The 18,603-nt window shown below is 39.9% G+C and overlaps 1 protein-coding gene across 2 annotated transcripts in view; it reads left to right on the top strand.

The window, feature by feature from the left end:
* The window catches only part of MAP1B (microtubule associated protein 1B), a 73,119-nt gene extending 59,128 nt beyond the window's left edge, over positions 1-13,991 (top strand). Inside the window, exons 5-8 of one of the 2 annotated variants that reach the window (XM_086628939.1) lie at positions 4,102-9,341; positions 9,444-10,699; positions 12,872-13,110; positions 13,836-13,991. In XM_086628939.1, the coding sequence (XP_086485065.1) occupies positions 4,102-9,341; positions 9,444-10,699; positions 12,872-13,110; positions 13,836-13,991 (6,891 nt within the window). Of the gene's footprint in view, positions 1-4,101; positions 9,342-9,392; positions 10,700-12,871; positions 13,111-13,835 lie in introns of both variants that reach the window. The other variant, XM_086628938.1, reaches the window with a different exon arrangement.
* Positions 13,992-18,603: the final 4,612 nt, after the last annotated feature.

The following is an 18,603-nucleotide window of genomic DNA, read 5'->3' as shown; positions in this document are numbered from 1 at the left end:
TTGGCAGCCTGATGCTGATGCTCTTTACTCTTCATTACAGGCTTTCTTTCAAAACTTTTATTTAATTACTATAGATTTGAAGTAAATTGCTTAACAAAAGAACTAAACTTTAATTTGGGGAATTAAATTGTAACTTCCAGAAAGTGAAAATCAAGGAACTTTTAAACGATGGAAGGAGATAGTACTGTGTTTGAAATATACAGGTTGTTTATCTAAGGTGCACATACAAAGCAATCCAATTGAAGTTGACACCAGGTTCTTGCCTGGTGGCAGCTAAGTAGTAGGCAACATTAAATAAGACAGAGGCTGTCTGTTGGAATAGCTGTAGTTTTTTGCACCACCTACCTGCTTGGCTTCTTTATATTAGTGCTTAAAATTTGGCCAGTGAAATTGGTAAATTTTGAGATTTTTATGTACCAAAAAGGTAGTATGAAATATGCCAGTATTTAATGCCATTTGTTCCATTACTTGTTATTTTGCTGTCTTGCTTAATGTACTGTGTCTGAAAGCTCCCATAGGGCAAGAGCCCATAGTAAACAAGCTGTCACACTTAATTTGGCCTCTGTGTTAAGTATATATATCTAGATAAACTGTACGGCTGCATCCCTAGGAATTTAGTTTCCAAAATTAATTGAGAGCATGTCTGTGGAGTGAGATTTGAAAGTTCAGCACTGAAAAAGCAAACTTTGCATGAGCTCCAGCGTGACCTTATTGTATCCATTTGATCCTATTATCAAAGCCTCTTTGTTCGACATACGATTGTAGAGTTGGGGAAAGAGCTGGATTCCTGCTCTCTCAAACACGCCTAACGCCTAAAACTCACCGGCAGTTCGCAGAGTTACTTTTCTATGAAATTGCAAAGCCAAGCTCCTTGCATCTCTGGCTAATTAGTGACACATTATGACTACATGCAAAACCAAGGGCAAATCCTACCGTTACCGTTAGGAAGCAAAATTGTTGGCTGGAAAACAGAGTGGGGTGGTTGGCCATGAGTTACATCTGCCGAGGGATTGCTACGGTAGTGGGCGTGCAGGGTGTGCTCCTGTGGGCTATGAGTAAGGCTCACTTGGCTCGTCTCTGCAGCTGGCAGCAGGCTCACCAGGCAGCTGGCAAGGCTCTTTGAAAGCGTTGGCTTCCAGCTTACTGTTTCTGAAGCCTGGGGCTTTTACTGCTTCTACAAGATGTCATAAAAGCAAAGAAAGATCACATTTTCATACTGCAGTCTGTGTATGCAATATTTTGTAAATGGACTCATTACTGGGAAATTTTTAGGTGATCTACAAATGGGAAAAATTGTTAGACAAAAGGGCTACAAAAAAGTGGTTAATGTTTTTATAAGTGGTGATCGGAAGAAAGAATTCCTGTGCTGTCCTGACCCTGGTGGACTTGGAAGTGTTAGGTTTGCAGTTGGACTCAATGTTCTTAACAGTCTTTTCCAACCTAAATGGTTTTATGATTCTATAAACATGTAAAGTTTGATGGATACTGTGTTGAGTTGATGTTTCTGGCCTCTGCCCATTTTTACTTCACTAGACCAAACCTGAACTATGGTCAAGGAATGTGCTTATAAATAAGTAAACACCTTTGGAGGATACTTTTATGAAGTCTAATTCAGATATCCATCTCTAGCCTGCAGAACCCCCTTCAGGCAATGCCTAAAAGTGGTATTTTCAACTCCTCTGATGCCAGAAGATTAAAGATGTCTTATTCCACTGCCTCTGCAACAACAGCTAGCAGAGAAAAACCTTTCTTTTTACCTTTGTGGTCCAGGGTAGGAAACAGTCTTGTGTTCTCTCTGAGCGGCCAACTTGCTGTTCGTCTTCACTGTCTATGACACCTTTAAAACTTGAAGATTCCTCAACAGATGCCTCTCAGTGCTTGAAAGACAATCAGGTTTACAGATATATGTCTTTGCTCCCAGAATGTCTTTGAATCCAGAGAAGAGAAGGAGCGGTTACATCTCTGTGTTATCAAATAGCGTAAGCAGTGGAACTGTCAATATTCTTGGTGTCACCATTTGAAATGCAAATCCATTGAGGCCTTTTCTGGGGCATTCCTGAACTTGCTGTCCCTAACAGATATGATCTATGTCTGGAATAACTTTTTTCCAGCTTTTCATTGGCCTGCACTACCGGTGGTTTAACATTGTCTGCATGATACGTGCCAACTTTTGGGAGCAAAGGAAGTCAGAATTTAGGAGTATGAAGCAGAAATCCTAATATGGTATAATATAAACTGGAGAGGACTAACCCCAAACCTTGGCCCAGCATATTCATTAGCCCAGTGTATTACCATGTGATTTTTTTGTCTAGCCAGAAAATTGACCCTACATGAGAAACAGTCTGTACTCAAGTTATCTCCTTAAATGTGCAACAGACTTGGATTTATTAATCCAGAGGAAGTGATCTTTTACTACTTTTGTCTCTCCCTAATACTGTGTTTTCAATCCTGATCAGAGACACAGCATGAGGTGTACACTTGAGATCCTAAATCCATTTCAGAGCTGTGGTCTCTGCTGCCCCACTTTTCTTGTTTCTGCAATGAACAAAACAACAGGAATGGTTTTCCCATTTTCCTTATCTTTCATCCTGTTCAGCCTTTTCTCCTTTTATTTTGTTGTGCTTTGTTTTTTTCTTTGCTTCTTTTCAGATGAAGACATGTCTGTGACATATGGGTGAGATTTATTTATACTCCTGTCAAATGGTTTGGATATTAAGTAAGGCTGACAAAAGAAGATAGAAAGTATTTATTTTCTGCTTCATTTAGGTGTTGGTTGGATTATTTCTGTTTGGATGACAGCCACTGCATCTTTGTTGAGTTTTATTTCTGGTAAATGCTGAAAATAAATTATGCAACACAAAGAAAGGAAAGGAGATATACACACACGGAGGCCCAAATTGATCTACTGCAATCGAACATCATTATTTTTTTATATATTAATTTCTTCTGCTGGTTCTGCTTGTGCTCCAACACGTTCAAATTATTTTGCTGTAGCATAATCTATATCATCTTTATGAAAACTGTTCTTTCAGCTCAAAGTGGCAATTAAGTCTCTGTGAAGAAGTTGGTGGCATTTTTCATGATGCTGTGCTGGCATGTTTTGCACTGACATTTTATGTCTGAATTACTTCTTTAAAAAAGAAGTTTACATAGTTTGATGGTCTCTTTGTTAAGTGCAAATGGAACGTAAATGGGCTGCATTTAACCTAATTATCAGTCAAAAAAAATAAAAGGTCAAATGAAGGTATCTGTGGGACTGGGAGAAGGTATAAAATATGTCATACTTTTTCATGTTTGTTTGTTTGCAAATATTGTTTTCAGTTCAGACTGGAATAGAACAACATCTCTTCATATCATGGCACGTAACTTCTTGTTTTCTGTGTCTTTGTTTCAGCAGCTGGTTTTAGGACTAGCATGTTACCAAATACTGTCAAAATTAATGGAGTTATTCTAGATTTCAACTTTTGTGGTCCATGAGTTTGAAATCAAAATAATGACAAGAGCATTTTTAACCTTAACACTTTTTTTCTGCCTTTTTCTTTAGCCCTGTACCTCATAGTCTCAGAAATACAAAACTTGTAGCTGTTCACATGTCTGAAGCAATAACTTATTTCTTAGTGTTCTGGAAAATCTCCTGCAGTCAGTTGGGCTAATCTGGGAGCGATGCTGGCTTTTCAGGAGCCAGTCTGCAGAAAGAACTGGCTGGCTTTTCTGGATGGAGTGGAGCAGCAGGGACACTCATGAGACAATGGTAGAAATAGTGGCAGCGCTGGCAGCATTAGCCTTATAGTCCTCATACCCTCTCAGTATAAAAGCTTGTACCATCCTCCTGTAAAAGGTGGAGGAGGGAAGGGGGAATCTTGAGGTACTGTCATCCTTTGGGCAATAGGGACCAGGAATAAGGTCCTTCTTTTTATTTAAAAAAAATACAGTAGTAAAGCAATTGTGGTAGCAGGTTCGTTTAGCTTCTGGAACAGGTACTCACCAGTGTGAATGAAAAAGGTTTTATCTAGCTGATCAGGAAATACTATGTTCTGGCATTAATTGTCATTAAAAATGAATTTACATGCATCTTCTTGTATTTTTGTTTTACAATCCTAGATTGGTGAATTATTGAGCACCACACACCCTGCCAACAAAGCCAGCCTAACTCTTTTCTGCCCTGAGGAAGGGGACTGGAAAAATTCCAACCTTGACAGACACAACCTTCAAGACTTTATTAACATTAAACTCAACTCAGCTTCCATATTGCCCGAAATGGAAGGACTCTCTGAATTCACAGAGTATCTCTCAGAATCAGTAGAAGTGCCATCACCCTTTGACATTTTGGAACCTCCAACCTCAGGAGGCTTCTTGAAACTCTCCAAACCCTGCTGTTATATTTTCCCAGGAGGAAGAGGGGACTCAGCATTGTTTGCAGTGAATGGATTCAACATGCTTATCAATGGAGGATCCGAAAGAAAATCTTGCTTTTGGAAACTTATCCGGCACTTGGACAGGGTAGATTCCATTCTGCTCACTCACATTGGAGATGACAACCTACCAGGAATCAACAGCATGCTTCAGCGAAAGATAGCTGAGTTAGAAGAGGAACAATCCCAAGGGTCTACTACCAACAGTGACTGGATGAAAAATCTCATCTCACCTGATTTAGGAGTTGTATTCCTTAATGTACCTGAGAACCTGAAGAACCTGGATCCTAGCTTTAGAGTAAAAAGGAGTGTAGAAGAAGCTTCTTTAACTCTCCAGTATTTAAATAAATTGTCTATGAAACCAGAACCTCTTTTCAGAAACGTGGGAAATACCATTGACCCCATCATTTTATTTCAGAAAATGGGAGTTGGCAAGCTTGAGATGTATGTGCTTAATCCTGTCAAAAATAGCAAAGAGATGCAATATTTTATGCAGCAGTGGAGTGGTACTAACAAAGATAAAGCAGAATTCCTGCTACCAAATGGCCAAGAACTAGACATTCCATTATCCTACTTCACCTCTGTTTCATCTCTGATTGTGTGGCATCCAGATAATCCTACAGAAAAAATAATCCGAGTTCTGTTTCCTGGAAACAGCACCCAATACAATATTTTAGAAGGACTAGAAAAACTCAAACACTTAGACTTCCTTAAACAACCAATGGTTACACAAAAAGATCTAACTGGGAACATTGCTAGTCCAGCTGTGAAACAGGCAAAGTTGAAACAACGCACAGACAGCAAGGAGAGTCTCAAGCCTGCTGCAAAGACACCACCAAGCAAGCCTGTCAGAAAAGAATCTAAAGAAGAAACACCGGAGCCTACAAAGCCTAGTCCAGCACCGGAAAAGCCTCAGAAGTTGGAAAGCAAAGAGAAAGCTCCAGTTAAAAAAGAGAAACCAGCAAAAGTGGAGACCAAACCTATAGTGGCGGAAAAAGACGTAACAAGTAAAGAAGAACAATTAGTAAAATCTGAAACTCCTGAAAAACAAGGTACAGATGTAAAACCAAAAGTGTCAAAGGAGAAGCCAGTGAAAAAGGAAGTCAAAGCAAAACCCGAGGAAAAGAAAGAGGAAAAAGAAAAACCAAAGAAAGACGTTTCTAAAAAAGAGGAGAAAACACCCATCAAAAAAGAGGAAAAGTCCAAAAAAGAAGAGATCAAGAAAGAAGTTAAAAAAGAGTTGAAAAAGGAAGAGAAGAAGGAAACTAAGAAGGAAGTAAAGAAAGATACTCCACCAAAGGAAGCTAAAAAAGATGAGAAGAAGGAAATTAAGAAGGAAGAAAAAGAAGCCAAAAAGGACATCAAAAAGGTTCCTAAAGAAACAAAGAAGACAGCTACTCCTTCGACTGAAGCCAAAAAGCCAGCAGCAAAGCCTAAACCACAAAAGAAGGAGGAACCTGCTAAAAAAGAAGCAGTACCTGCTGGAAAGCCAAAGGAAAAAGGAAAAGTTAAGACTGTAAAGAAGGAGATTAAAGTCAGTGGAGCACAAGCTGCCATTGCAGCAGTTGGAGCTGCGGCCACAACCGTAGCTGCTGCAGCAGCTGCAGAAATTACAGCCAGTGGCAAGGAACTTGAAGCGGAGAGATCCCTCATGTCTTCACCAGAGGATTTAACAAAAGATTTTGAGGAATTAAAAGCTGAAGAAGTAGATATAATCAAAGAAACAAAACCTCAAGTTGCACTTATAGAGGATGAACTGAAACTCACTGGCACAGTACAAAAAGAGGCCTTTGAAGTACAAAAAGAAAAATTAGATAATGAAGGACCTGCCGAGTCCTCTGACGAAGGCATAACTACCACAGAGGCTGAGGGTGAGTGTGAACAGACACCTGAAGAATTGGAACCTGTGGAAAAGCACAGGGTTGATGACAATGAAAAGTTTGAAGATGAGGGAACTGGCTTGGAAGAATCATCTGAAGCAGGAGATTATGAGGAAAAGGCAGAGACAGAAGAAGCTGAGGAACGAGGTGAAGATGAAGAAAAGACACCACTGGGCACCACAAAACCATATATGGAGGAAGAAAGAAAAATTGAACAGAGCTCAGAAGAAACAATGGCTGAAGCAGATGCTAACATTAAAGATGAAAAGTATATTGAAAAGGCAGATTATGAGGCATCAGATGAACAGGCTGAGGAAGACAGGGAAGAAGCAATAGAAAAGGCAGAAACTGAAGAGACTGAAGAAGAGGAAGAAGACAAAGCAGAAGACATCAGAGATGAAGAAGAGACTGAAAAAATAGAAGCTGAAGAAGATTATGTGATGGCTGTGGTAGACAAAGCTGCAGGAGCTGGTGAAATTGGAGATAAATATGGCCTACTCATAATTACACCAACAAAACGCTCAGAGCTTCAGTCTCCAGCAGTTGAACCAGCCTCTTCTATCCATGATGAGACATTGCCTGGTGGTTCAGAAAGTGAAGCCACTGTTTCTGATGAAGAAAATAGAGAAGATCAACCTGAGGAATTCACTGCTACTTCAGGTTACACACAGTCTACCATCGAAATATCCAGTGAACCAACTCCAATGGATGAAATGTCGACACCCCGGGATGTCATGAGTGATGAAACTAACAATGAGGAAAGCGAATCACCCTCTCAGGAGTATGTGAACATTACCAAGTATGAGACATTGCTGTACTCTCAAGAGTTTGGCAGACCTAAACTTTCTCCACTTCCGGATGCTTTTAATGGATTATCTGAAGGTTCTAAAACAGAGGCCACAGAAGGTAAAGACTATAATGCCTCAGCTTCCACCATCTCACCACCTTCTTCATTAGAGGAAGACAAATTCTGCAAATCTGCATTCCAAGATGTATACCGGCACAAAGAAAGTGAAATCCAAGGCACTGCTAAATTAGAAATCAAAGAATCCTATCAAGAAGATGTTGGTGGAAAACGTAGTCCAGCCAAGAGTCCAGCTGACAGTTTGTCCCCTCCATCACCTGTTGCCAAAACACCACTGAGTGAACGTAGCGTGAACTTTTCTCTAACTCCCAATGAAATCAAGGTCTCATCTGAGCCTGTTGCCATTGCTACGTTGCCTGATGTACGTCAAGAAGTTGCTGAAGAGCACTGTGCGAGCCCCGAAGATAAAACATTAGAAGTAGCATCTCCTTCACAGTCTGCTGCGGGTAGTGCTGGCCACACACCTTATTATCAGTCTCCCACTGACGAAAAGTCCAGTCAGCTTCCCTCTGAAACCAGTGAAAAGTCAACAGAAGCTCCTGTCAGCTTTGAATTCAGTGAAGCCAAAGATGAGTCTGCAAAACACAGAATAAGCCCTATGGATGAGCCTGTGCCAGATTCAGAATCTCCTATTGAAAAGGTTCTCTCTCCTCTACGGAGTCCACCCCTGCTAGGTTCAGAGACCGCTTATGATACATTTTTGAGTGCTGATTCAAAGTCTCCCACCAGAGATTATGGAAGTCCTTCTGAGGGGAAACCTGAAAAAGAAAAATCACCTGTTCAGATGAGCCCAGCTTCTGAAGCCAGCTCTGTGGGCCTTTTCCAAGAAAAACAAGATGAAAAAAGCGTGGAGTTTATGGCAATTAAGGAAGGCTTCAGCCTAGAAAGGAAAACGGAGGACACAGAACCCAGCAGCTCCCAGTCTTCACTGGTCTTGGATGAGCGGAAGTTAGCAGGTGATCTCTCACCTACTCAAATAGATATCAGTCAGTTCGGTTCTCTAAAAGAAGATACCAAAATGTCAATTTCTGAAGGCACTGTTTCTGACAAGTCTGCAACTCCTGTTGATGAGGTTGTAGCAGAAGACACCTATTCTCATATAGAAGGAGTAGCTTCTGTCTCTACAGCATCTGTTGCTACTAGTTCATTTCCAGAACCCACTACTGATGACGTATCTCCTTCTTTGCATGCTGAGGTTGGTTCTCCCCACTCTACCGAAGTTGATGATTCGCTTTCAGTTTCAGTTGTACAAACACCAACAACTTTTCAGGAAACAGAAATGTCTCCGTCTAAGGAAGAGTGCCCAAGGCCTATGTCAATTTCTCCACCAGATTTCTCACCTAAAACCGCAAAATCAAGAACGCCAGTGCACGATCACAGATCTCCTGAGCAGTCAACTATGTCAGTAGAATTTGGTCAGGAGTCCCCTGAGCAGTCTTTAGCAATGGACTTTAGTAGGCAATCTCCAGAATATCCTACTGTAGGCACTAGTATACACCATATATCTGAAAATGGACCAACAGAAGTAGATTATAGCCCTTCAGATATACAGGAGCCTACTTTCGCACAGAAGATTTCCCCTGTGGAGCAGTTGTCTTACTCTCAGGAGAAAGATATTTCAGAAATTATTTCAGTTTCTCAAATTGAAGCTTCATCCTCAACTTCATCAGCTCATACACCTTCACAGGTAACTTCACCACTGCCAGAGGAAACTTTTTCAGGTGCTGTCCCACCCAGAGATATGTCACTACATTCTTCCTTTACTTCAGAAAAGATGCAGAGCCTAGGAGAAAAGCTGTCACCAAAGTCTGACCTATCTCCATTAACTCCAAGGGAATCTTCTCCTCTGTACTCTCCTAGTTTTCCAGATTCACCTCCTGCAATGACAGAAGCAGTGTCAGCTAGTCACACACCTTCATTGTCACTGCAAGTGTCCTCTGCCAAAGCATTTGGTTACCAGGAGCCCCTAACAAAGCACAGTCCCGAATCTTTACTCAGCCCAGAAAAAGAAGATTCAGAGAAAAGCAGCAGGTCACCAGAAGAACTTAGTTATTCTTATGAGGCCACAGAGAAAACTACTAGATCACCAGAAGATATTAGCTACTCCTATGAGGCAGTTGGAAAATCTACTAGATCACCTCAGGCCATGGCTTATTCCTATGAGACAACTGGGAAAACCACCAGGTCACCTGAGGACACAGATTATTCCTATGAGATAATTGTGAAAAATATGAGGTCTTCTGAGGCCACAGATTATTCTTACGAGATGACAGGGAAAACCACCAGGTCACCAGGGGCCTCGGATTATTCCTATGAGATGACTGGGAAAACCACCAGGTCACCTGTGGCCACAGATTACCCCTATGAGACAACAGGGAAAACCACTAAATCACCTGAGGCCACAGATTATTCCTATGAGATAATTGGGAAAACCACCAAATCACCTGAGGCCACAGATTATTCCTATGAGAGAATTGGGAAAGCTACCAGATCACCGGATACTATGGATTACTCCTATGAGACAACGGGGAAAACCACTAAGTCACCAGAAGCCATTAGCTACTGCTATGAGACAGCTGGGAGAACCACCAGGACACCAGAGGCCATGGCTTACTCCTATGAGACAACTGGGAAAGCCTCTGGTTCACCTGAAGCCACAGATTACTCATTTGAGACAACTGGGAGAGCCACCAGGTCACCTGAAGCCACTAGCTATTCCTATGAGGCAAGTGCACATTTCACTCCAGGAAAATCATTAGCAGAATCCCGTCAAGATGTTGACTTATGCCTTGTGTCCTCTTGCGAATATAAACATCCCAAAACTGAACTTTCACCCTCCTTTATCAACCCAAACCCCCTGGAGTGGTTTGCAAATGAGGAACAGTCTCAAGATCAAGAGAAGCCATTAACCCAATCCGGGGGAGCCCAGCCACCGTCTGGGGGGAAGCAGCAAGGGCGGCAGTGTGATGAAACCCCTCCCACGTCTGTGAGCGAGTCTGCCCCATCTCAGACTGATTCGGATGTTCCCCCTGAGACTGAGGAATGTCCTTCAATCACTGCAGATGCTAACATTGACTCGGAAGATGAGTCGGAAACCATTCCAACGGACAAGACAATTACGTACAAACACATTGACCCGCCTCCTGTCCCGATGCAGGATCGCAGCCCTTCCCCTAGGCACCCTGATGTTTCCATGGTTGATCCAGAGGCTCTGCCTGTTGATCAGAATTTGGGTAAACCTTTGAAGAAGGACCTCAAAGAAAAGACAAAGACAAAAAAGCAGGGTACTAAGACCAAGTCCTCTTCTCCTGTTAAAAAGAGTGATGGTAAATCAAAACAAGTGGCTTCACCAAAGCCAGCTACAAAAGAATCTTTAGACAAAATTTCCAAAACAGCTTCTCCAAAAAAGAAGGAATCTGTGGAGAAGGCAACCAAAAATATCTCTAATCCAGAAGTAAAGTCTCGAGTGGAAGAGAAAGATAAGGACACCAAGAATGCAGCAAATACAACAGCATCCAAGTCAGCAAAGACTGCAACCGCAGGTAAAAACAGATAACGATTCTCTTGTGTTAAGATTTTCTTAGTTGTTGCAGTGAAGTTAGTTTGCCTTTATATCAGCTGAGAATGAGGTTTGTAGCAAATCCTCAGAGAAAGTTCAGGTTTTAAATACAAATCCAGCATGTAAAGGCCACATTTAACTGCACAAAATTCACTAATTTAACTTTTGTAATCTGAGAAACTTGATGCATCGATTTGCTCAGAGAGTACACAGAATACAAAAAACTTATTACTAGTTGTCAAGCTGTTAACCAACTAATAGAACTGAAAGTACCACTTTTGTAGGTGAAGTGAAATCAGTAGCAAAGTGAACCGCTTCAGTCATTGTAAGAAACAAGTAGGCACAATTTTCATCACATAATTTAATGCAATGTAGTATTGTGGGAGGCAAAGGTACTATTGGCCACTGGATGCTCTTAGTACTTTGCTGGATTAATTTTAAAAGGAGTACTTGAAAAACTATGACAGTAGCAGGAGCACTTTCAGTGGACTAAGCATGTACATCACATAATCCGGTTAAAGTCTTATGCCATCGGTGATGACTAAGCATACAGAAAGTTAATGTCATTTTGAATGGCTGTTATGTATTCTAAGTAGTAATAAAATATGAATTAGTTACTGAAGGAAGTGGTGTGCTCATCCGTTGTTTCCGGCAGATCTTGTTAGAGAGTGTTTGGGGGATACTTTGGTTTTGCTGCTGTCAGGACTGGTGTTCTGTTGAAAGCTTTTTTACAAGGAGCAGGTCTAGGATTCAGTACAAACAAACCAGCATCCAACTGTTTCTAGCTTCCACATTTTATGTAGTCCACTGTTCCTTTCTTGCACCATCGTTTGCATGTCTCTGTTAGTAGATGCATTTCAAAGCAGCAGTATAGTTCCTCATGCTGTACATTTCTCCAGCACTTTAGCTCTGTATGAAATTCTTCTTCCTTAAAGCATATTTCTCAGGTATAAGCCAGAGCAGAAGACAAGGATTTATTTGACAATGGCATTTAAATGTAAAACGTGACATCTAATAATGTATCCAGTGTTGGTACCCACAATTCAGAAAGATATATCACAGATTTTTTATGATAAAAGACGATAAAAGATTCTGTAACATAACCGATAGTAAAAAGTCTCTAATTCAAGAAATCCTATCAGATCATGATGCTTATTTGGCATATTGCCCTGTGATGAACAGCAGGACATGCTAAACAACTGTAATGGACTTTTCTGGCCTTACGGTATGTGACTCTAAATAAAGTGTACTGCTCAGATAATTGTTTATCAAGCTTCATCCTCTGTAACAACATGAGAAGGCTAACAAAACATAAATGGTGATCGTCTGGATAAAATAACTGGTTGAATCATGATTTTCAGTTCACATCCAGTGTTTAGTTAAAGCTGCTTTTTTGGGGTCTTATTTTTAATGTGAATGTTTAAACTTTGAACTTCCTTTTGACTGAAGCTCTTCTTAGAACAAGTGCTATATTATGTACAGCAGCAAAAGCATGCTTCTCCCTACTTTTTGTGATAAGTGGCTAATTTATGTATGCAAATAGTATCCAGTAGACAAACAAACACTTGTTCTCAGTTCCCTGAAGTAATGGCTTCACGTTTCTCTGTCCTCCCAAGTTCCTCTTTGACCTCCTTTCTGCTCACGCGTAGTATCTTCCTGATGCACCTGTAAGGCAGTCTGAGCATATCAACAGCTACCGTGCCTTGCTATGTGCCGATACCCCAGGTCTCAGGACTGCTTCCAATCTGCATGCTCCCTGTGTAGCCTTAGGTTTTATAATTGTACATACCCAGGACTTCTGAAAAGCTGTTCTTCTTAACCTGGAAAATAATACCATCATTTATGGAATGGTAATTCAGTAATCACAGCCCTGTGTAGTAATTGTTGGAAAATAGTAACATATTACTGGAAAAGGTTCAGTCAATTTTTGGTTATGCGGTAGTGAGTTTTTATTGTATTACATAGTTAGAGTTATTCAGGATTTTCCTCCTGTTAAAATCGTAATTGGCGCATAACAAAGCTGGAACATGCCGTTAGATGTAGGAGGTTAATGCCGTAATCGGACACATCTCACCTCAGCAGTTACAACAGTAATCAATAAATGCATGTTTTTAACCAGCCTGCGATATATTCTTTTGTCGTTTGATTTCCAAAGGACCTGGCAATACTAAGGTGGCAAAATCTACAGGAGTGCCTCCAGGACCTCCAGTGTATTTGGATCTGGTGTACATTCCCAACCACAGCAATAGCAAGAACGTGGACGTTGAGTTTTTCAAGAGAGTGCGGTCATCCTACTACGTGGTGAGCGGGAACGATTCTGCAGCTGAGGAGCCAAGCAGGGCTGTTCTGGACTCCCTGCTCGAGGGCAAGGCGCAGTGGGAGAGTAACATGCAGGTAGGCTCTTCACTAGTATCTCTACCTGGAAATCTAACCTTCTCTGGGCAGCCACTATGGGAAGTCAGAGCACCTCTTGAGTGGACAGCGGCTGCCGGGGAATGAGGTCCCCAGGCTGGGCACCTCAGTTCACTGATGGTGTGGGAGGACAACTGAGTGAAGCACAGAGCTGCACCGCACTCAGCCACTTCCCTGTTTCTGGCCCTTCTGATTTCTTCCTGGTGAATAAAGTGGTTGGGAGCTGCTTTACAGGGCCATTTGGCTGTTTCATCATGTTACTATACCATATATGATCCAAGTTTAAAACGTTGCAGTTTGTAAGTAGGAAAGAAAAGTGAATGTTTCATGGTCTATATGGTAATCATGTGCACTTGGAAACTTCATGTGCCTTTCCATCATAATCAATAAGTAAACAAAATATTTGGCCATATTTGAAGAGCTATCAGTGCAGATCACAGATGCTGCTTGTCTGGAAAGGTGCATCTCAGCACCTTACAAACCAAGGTTTGTATTTTGATAAACTACTTCTTTGCAGTCATTTTACCTTACCTACATGTTTGTTTAATTCCTTTCATCCATCCATTTATTCAAGTATTTATTGCACAAAGACAAGTTCTTTCCAAAAGGGAAACATACATTTTGGCCAGGGCTTCTTGCAAAGACGTTTTTCTTATCAGCTGTGTCTGTTGTCTGCTCCTCAGAATTTCTCCTGTTTTGTGTTGCAGGTGACCTTAATCCCAACCCATGACTCAGAAGTGATGAGGGAATGGTACCAAGAAACCCACGAGAAACAGCAGGACCTCAACATCATGGTTTTGGCAAGCAGCAGCACTGTTGTTATGCAAGATGAATCTTTTCCCGCATGCAAGATTGAACTGTAAGAACGAGACCATGCACCACAAGATGAAACTTTATATCCAGAAATTCTTCAGTTTGAAAACACCTTTTCTAAAAATTCAACCCATCTATTTCAACTGCTGAACTATATACCTGCCAAATGCTATACTGTGTCACAGTGATGCAAGTCACTAATATTTTTCAGTCTTTGCTGATTGCTAAGGGAAATAACAGTATTCCTATAGTAAGGTTCAAATTACTGCGAAAATACAGATCCAGTTTCATCTCCGCTGAACATTTGGAAACCATGCACTAGCAACCCCAACTGACTTCTGCCAGGTAGAGGCATTTGCCCTCTTAAAGAAACACAAAGAGAGAGAAAGAGAGAGAGGGGTAGGAGGAGAAAGTAATAAATAATTAGATCTGCATTAGTCTCATGGCAATAGATGTATCGCTTACTGTAGTCTGCTTATGCTCTCACATGAAAATAAAGCTTTTCATTTGTATCAATCTGAGCTATTGCAAAGGGGATCCTTTTTTACAGAACTAAATTAGCTGGAAAATAAAAAGAAACAGAATGTGGCTAGGAAGGGACGTACAACCTAAACGCTCATCAGCAGTTTTCCACTTTAATTTGAACTCTGCATACTGACATACCATAGCAATCATAGGCCAAATACGCGCTTAGTCTGCGCCCCATCCAGGAGTCTAAAACCTTTCTTTCAACATGCAGAATTGTTGGTCTAAGGCATGCTCCCAGTGAAAGTTCACTCACTCCAGCCAGAACTGACCAGTCCACATGCTTGAACACCTATGTCCACTGTTGATTAACTGAAGCAAAATACCAAAGCAGTCGGGAGTACATACAGTAGACAATTTGCCTTAGAAAGTGACTTGAATGTACAAAGAAACTCGATGCACTTATTTTTTAATGTTGAGACAGCAAATTTATAAAACATCTGTGTAGGATCATAGTTACACCGGTAAAGAAGTGTGAGTGTGCATGTGTGGTACTAGAAACCTATCTGACTGGTCAAACGGCTTGGTGCTATGAATTATGTATGTTAGTAATGTGAACGCATCATTGATGCACCTGGACAGCTCAACAAGGCAAGATGAGCATTTTTTTTAAATCTTCTTTTGTACTGTGGAAGCAAGATTGAAGTGGTGTCCAGTATCAGAGTTACAAAACTTAGTGAAACATTCAGAATGATGAAAAAGGTTACCTGCGAGCCTGTACAGTATTCAACCTTCCTTGGTCTTACCTTATTTTATTTGTTTAATTTAAGAGTGAATATGGGAACAAATGTACAGAAACTCTTTTTTTTAGTGCTGTGTGAACTTTTAATAGATGAATTTTTAACAAATGTTTTCATTTACAGGAAAATGCAAAGAAAAAATTTTTCAGGTGAAGGCAATTTTTTTAGTAGTTTTGTAAGATAAATGAATAATGTTGTTTAAGGTTCTAGTGAGAATGGATATTGAGGTAAAATTTATTGAAAACAGTCAACTGCCAATACCTTTTGAGGGGTGGGGGTAGAAGTGCACCCTGTTGGTAAAATTAATCTATTGATGCTGACTGAAATGGGGATTTGAAAAGTTGATTGCCTAATACTTACAAGGGTGTAACCTACATTCTCAACCCTCACGAGATCTTGAAAAAAGACAGAATAAGCAATAAGCTAAAATAAGTCACTCTTCCTTTCCTCTCCTTTCCTCTCCTTTCCTCTCCTCCTCTTTCTTTTCCTCATTTCCTCTTCTTTTACTCTTCCTCTTCCTTTCTTCTTCCTTTCCTCTTCCTTTACTTGCCTCTTCTTTTACTCTTCCTTTCCTCCTTCCTTCTCTCCTTCCCCTCTCCTTTCCTTTCCTTCTCTAGATTGCTTGCAGAGGAACAACATCACTGTTCTGTAATTTAAGACAGTGTGGATTTTTAGTCTCAAGTTTTATCCCAATTAAAAAAATCTTGTTACATTGTAGAAGATTTGAAAATCTGAATTTAAGGAAGGCGTAAAGGCCTTCAGAATGGAGATACGTGCTAGTCTGTATGATTCACCATTATGGCTGGTATTAAGTTTCACAATGTCGTGAACTATGACCTCATTTTATTTTCTTTACTTATAATTTATTTCAATTTTACATTGTTAGGATATTTTTGTTTAATAGGTATATGTTTGCACTCCTAATTTTTATGAGGGTTTTTTTATACTGCTTTAGGATCCTTTAAATGCGGGCTTCTGTGGTCCATTTAATGCTGTGAATTACTGTTTGTCAGTTGTTGGGAGTTTTGATTTATTTTCAATGTCTTCTCTTTTTTTAGGTATCTCTAGCAATGCTGTTTTATTTATTGCTATACCTTTTAAGTCATTAAGAATAACTCAGAATGACTATGGCACAAAAGGCAGATGGAAATGTGTTGTGAAAACAAGCATGTTTGCTGGGCTCATAATCATTCACTTAAAATTGCTTCTGTAATACATAGTCTACAAAGTTATAGGCAAATGTTTGGCAGAATAGTTGTACTATTTCTACAATTCTTTCTGCTTTGTCTACTTTCTTATGTAGGTCAGATTTCAAACTTTTTGAGTGGGTGGGAACAGATTTTCTGATTTTCTGACAATATCTGAAATTATTTGTATCTACTTTGTTAGAAAATCTGTTTTTAAGTACAGCAGTGATCCTGAGACTAATCTCACATACGCCACTTACTCCGGTGAATCAGGAGCAATCTCACTACAGTCAGGGAAGTTACAGTCATTTGGTCCTACTGTAAATGAAACTAGAATCAAGCCTTAAGTCTCCCCAAGCAAGTTCGTGATGGCTCAAGTATTCGTTTTACTTTTAAAACAATAATAATAATAATAATAATAATTAGTGATCTTAAAATGTACATTTGCTTTTTTGCTGCTACAAGAATATTAAAACCCCCATCTGGCTGTTCTGAGGTATTGTAATGCCTATTCCATCTATTCCCTTCCAAATGGCAATGGCGCCTGGGTGCAACACAGCGATGAACTCCTCCATTAGCTCCTCTTGCCCTTAATGTCTTTCCTGCCTGTGGAACTAATCTAACTGTGCTAGTCCTAGTACTACACAATTAGTTTAGTGTAACAGTCATCAAAATGTACCGTGTACATTAACGATGAGTGCTGTTGATCAGCATAGATTTCTAGGAGCATGGTTTGTTATTGATTAATTATAAAGCTTCAATAGCTGGGTGTAAAGGACACTCCATTTAAATGATGGTATTACCCGTAACAGCATCCCTAATCATGATCTTTATGCTATTACTATACTGCTTCGTATAGTTCAATGAAGAATTAGCTTCGGAGATCCCGCCCCACTCCTGAACTTGGACAGGGCCTCTCTTGCATGCCTTTTCAAAGTCCTGTGGTGGGCCTGACTTTATTGACCTCTATTTTCACCCCATCTTTCATATAAATCACTTTTGATCTTTTTTTATTTACTTTACATACTGTGGTGAATGGAGATAACTGTGTATATGAATGTTGCTTTTTTTAATTGTCTACAATAGCTTATGCATTTTAGGAGAGTTCCGGTACTCATTTACTAAGATTTAATCAATTTGTTAATTGAATTTTCAATCCCTCCCACCACAAGCAAGTCAGCTCCAAAGAGCGCTTACTGTGCATTTGGGACATTTCCGTCATGCGCTTCTCTTCGTCCATCTGTCGCCAGAGGTTCTTGCTCAGTAATGATGTTTTGAGAGAACTAGTAATTTTGTTGGTCTGGATTTATTAGAAAAGGAGAAAGTATAATGTTTACACTTGAAAGAAACTGTAAGCTTTCATCTTTTCACTTAATAATTGAACAAAACACTAAAAGCAACTAGGGTACGCATTTCTTAGAATGCAATTATATTATTCACCTGGTTTAAAAATGTTTGCTATTTAAAATAAAAAAAAAAAAAAGAAAAAAAATCTGTCTGTTGTGACTTTACAAAAAATCTAAAAAAAAAAAAAAAGTAACTAAATAAAACAATGGCATAAAAATATAGGAAAAAAAAAAAAAGAATAATTGAAAAAGCAGCTTCTCCGCACTAGACTAGCTAGGAGCTCCAGGTGGCAGGAGCTACCTCTCTTCAAGACTGGGCTGTAATCACGACTGTAAAAGAGGAAATCTGAAATACGCTTTCACGCATTTGCATGCAGCCATTATCTTCCAAACTATGGAAAGAAACAGTCTTCTTGTTGGCTGAGAAGCACCTCACACACCTCCTCTCTCTTGTTCTGAATGGTGTTTGTGTCAGTCTGCAGCTGTGTATGGTATTATGTCTTATAATCCTGCATCACTTCTATTCTATCCAGTCATATCTAATGTAGAAAATTAGTTTCCAGTGAAAGTAATATGTAGTGCTTTTATGATATTTGTGTGCAATATCCCCTCTTCCATTGAGGATATTTGATGTAAAGGAAACAAACTCAGTTCCACAATAAAATACAAAAGTGGTAAAGTGGTGTTGATATGTTTCTTGTCTTTGTGTATGTATGTATTTTTGAGTTTTCCCTTTCCTTTAGTCATGATTGCCTACTATATGGGTTTTTACTCAAAAGATCAATCACTATTTAAATGCTAGATAAGAACCAATCTCTGTTTAGAAATTGGAAAATAAATGCGGAAGATTACTTTTATCTCTTG

Source organism: Tauraco erythrolophus, chromosome Z (genome assembly GCF_009769465.1).
Source record: "Tauraco erythrolophus isolate bTauEry1 chromosome Z, bTauEry1.pri, whole genome shotgun sequence".
In the NCBI taxonomy this organism is placed as follows: Eukaryota; Metazoa; Chordata; class Aves; order Musophagiformes; family Musophagidae; genus Tauraco; species Tauraco erythrolophus.
The sequence above is the reverse complement of the archived record's forward strand: the minus strand, read 5'-3'. Positions and strand labels throughout refer to the sequence as shown.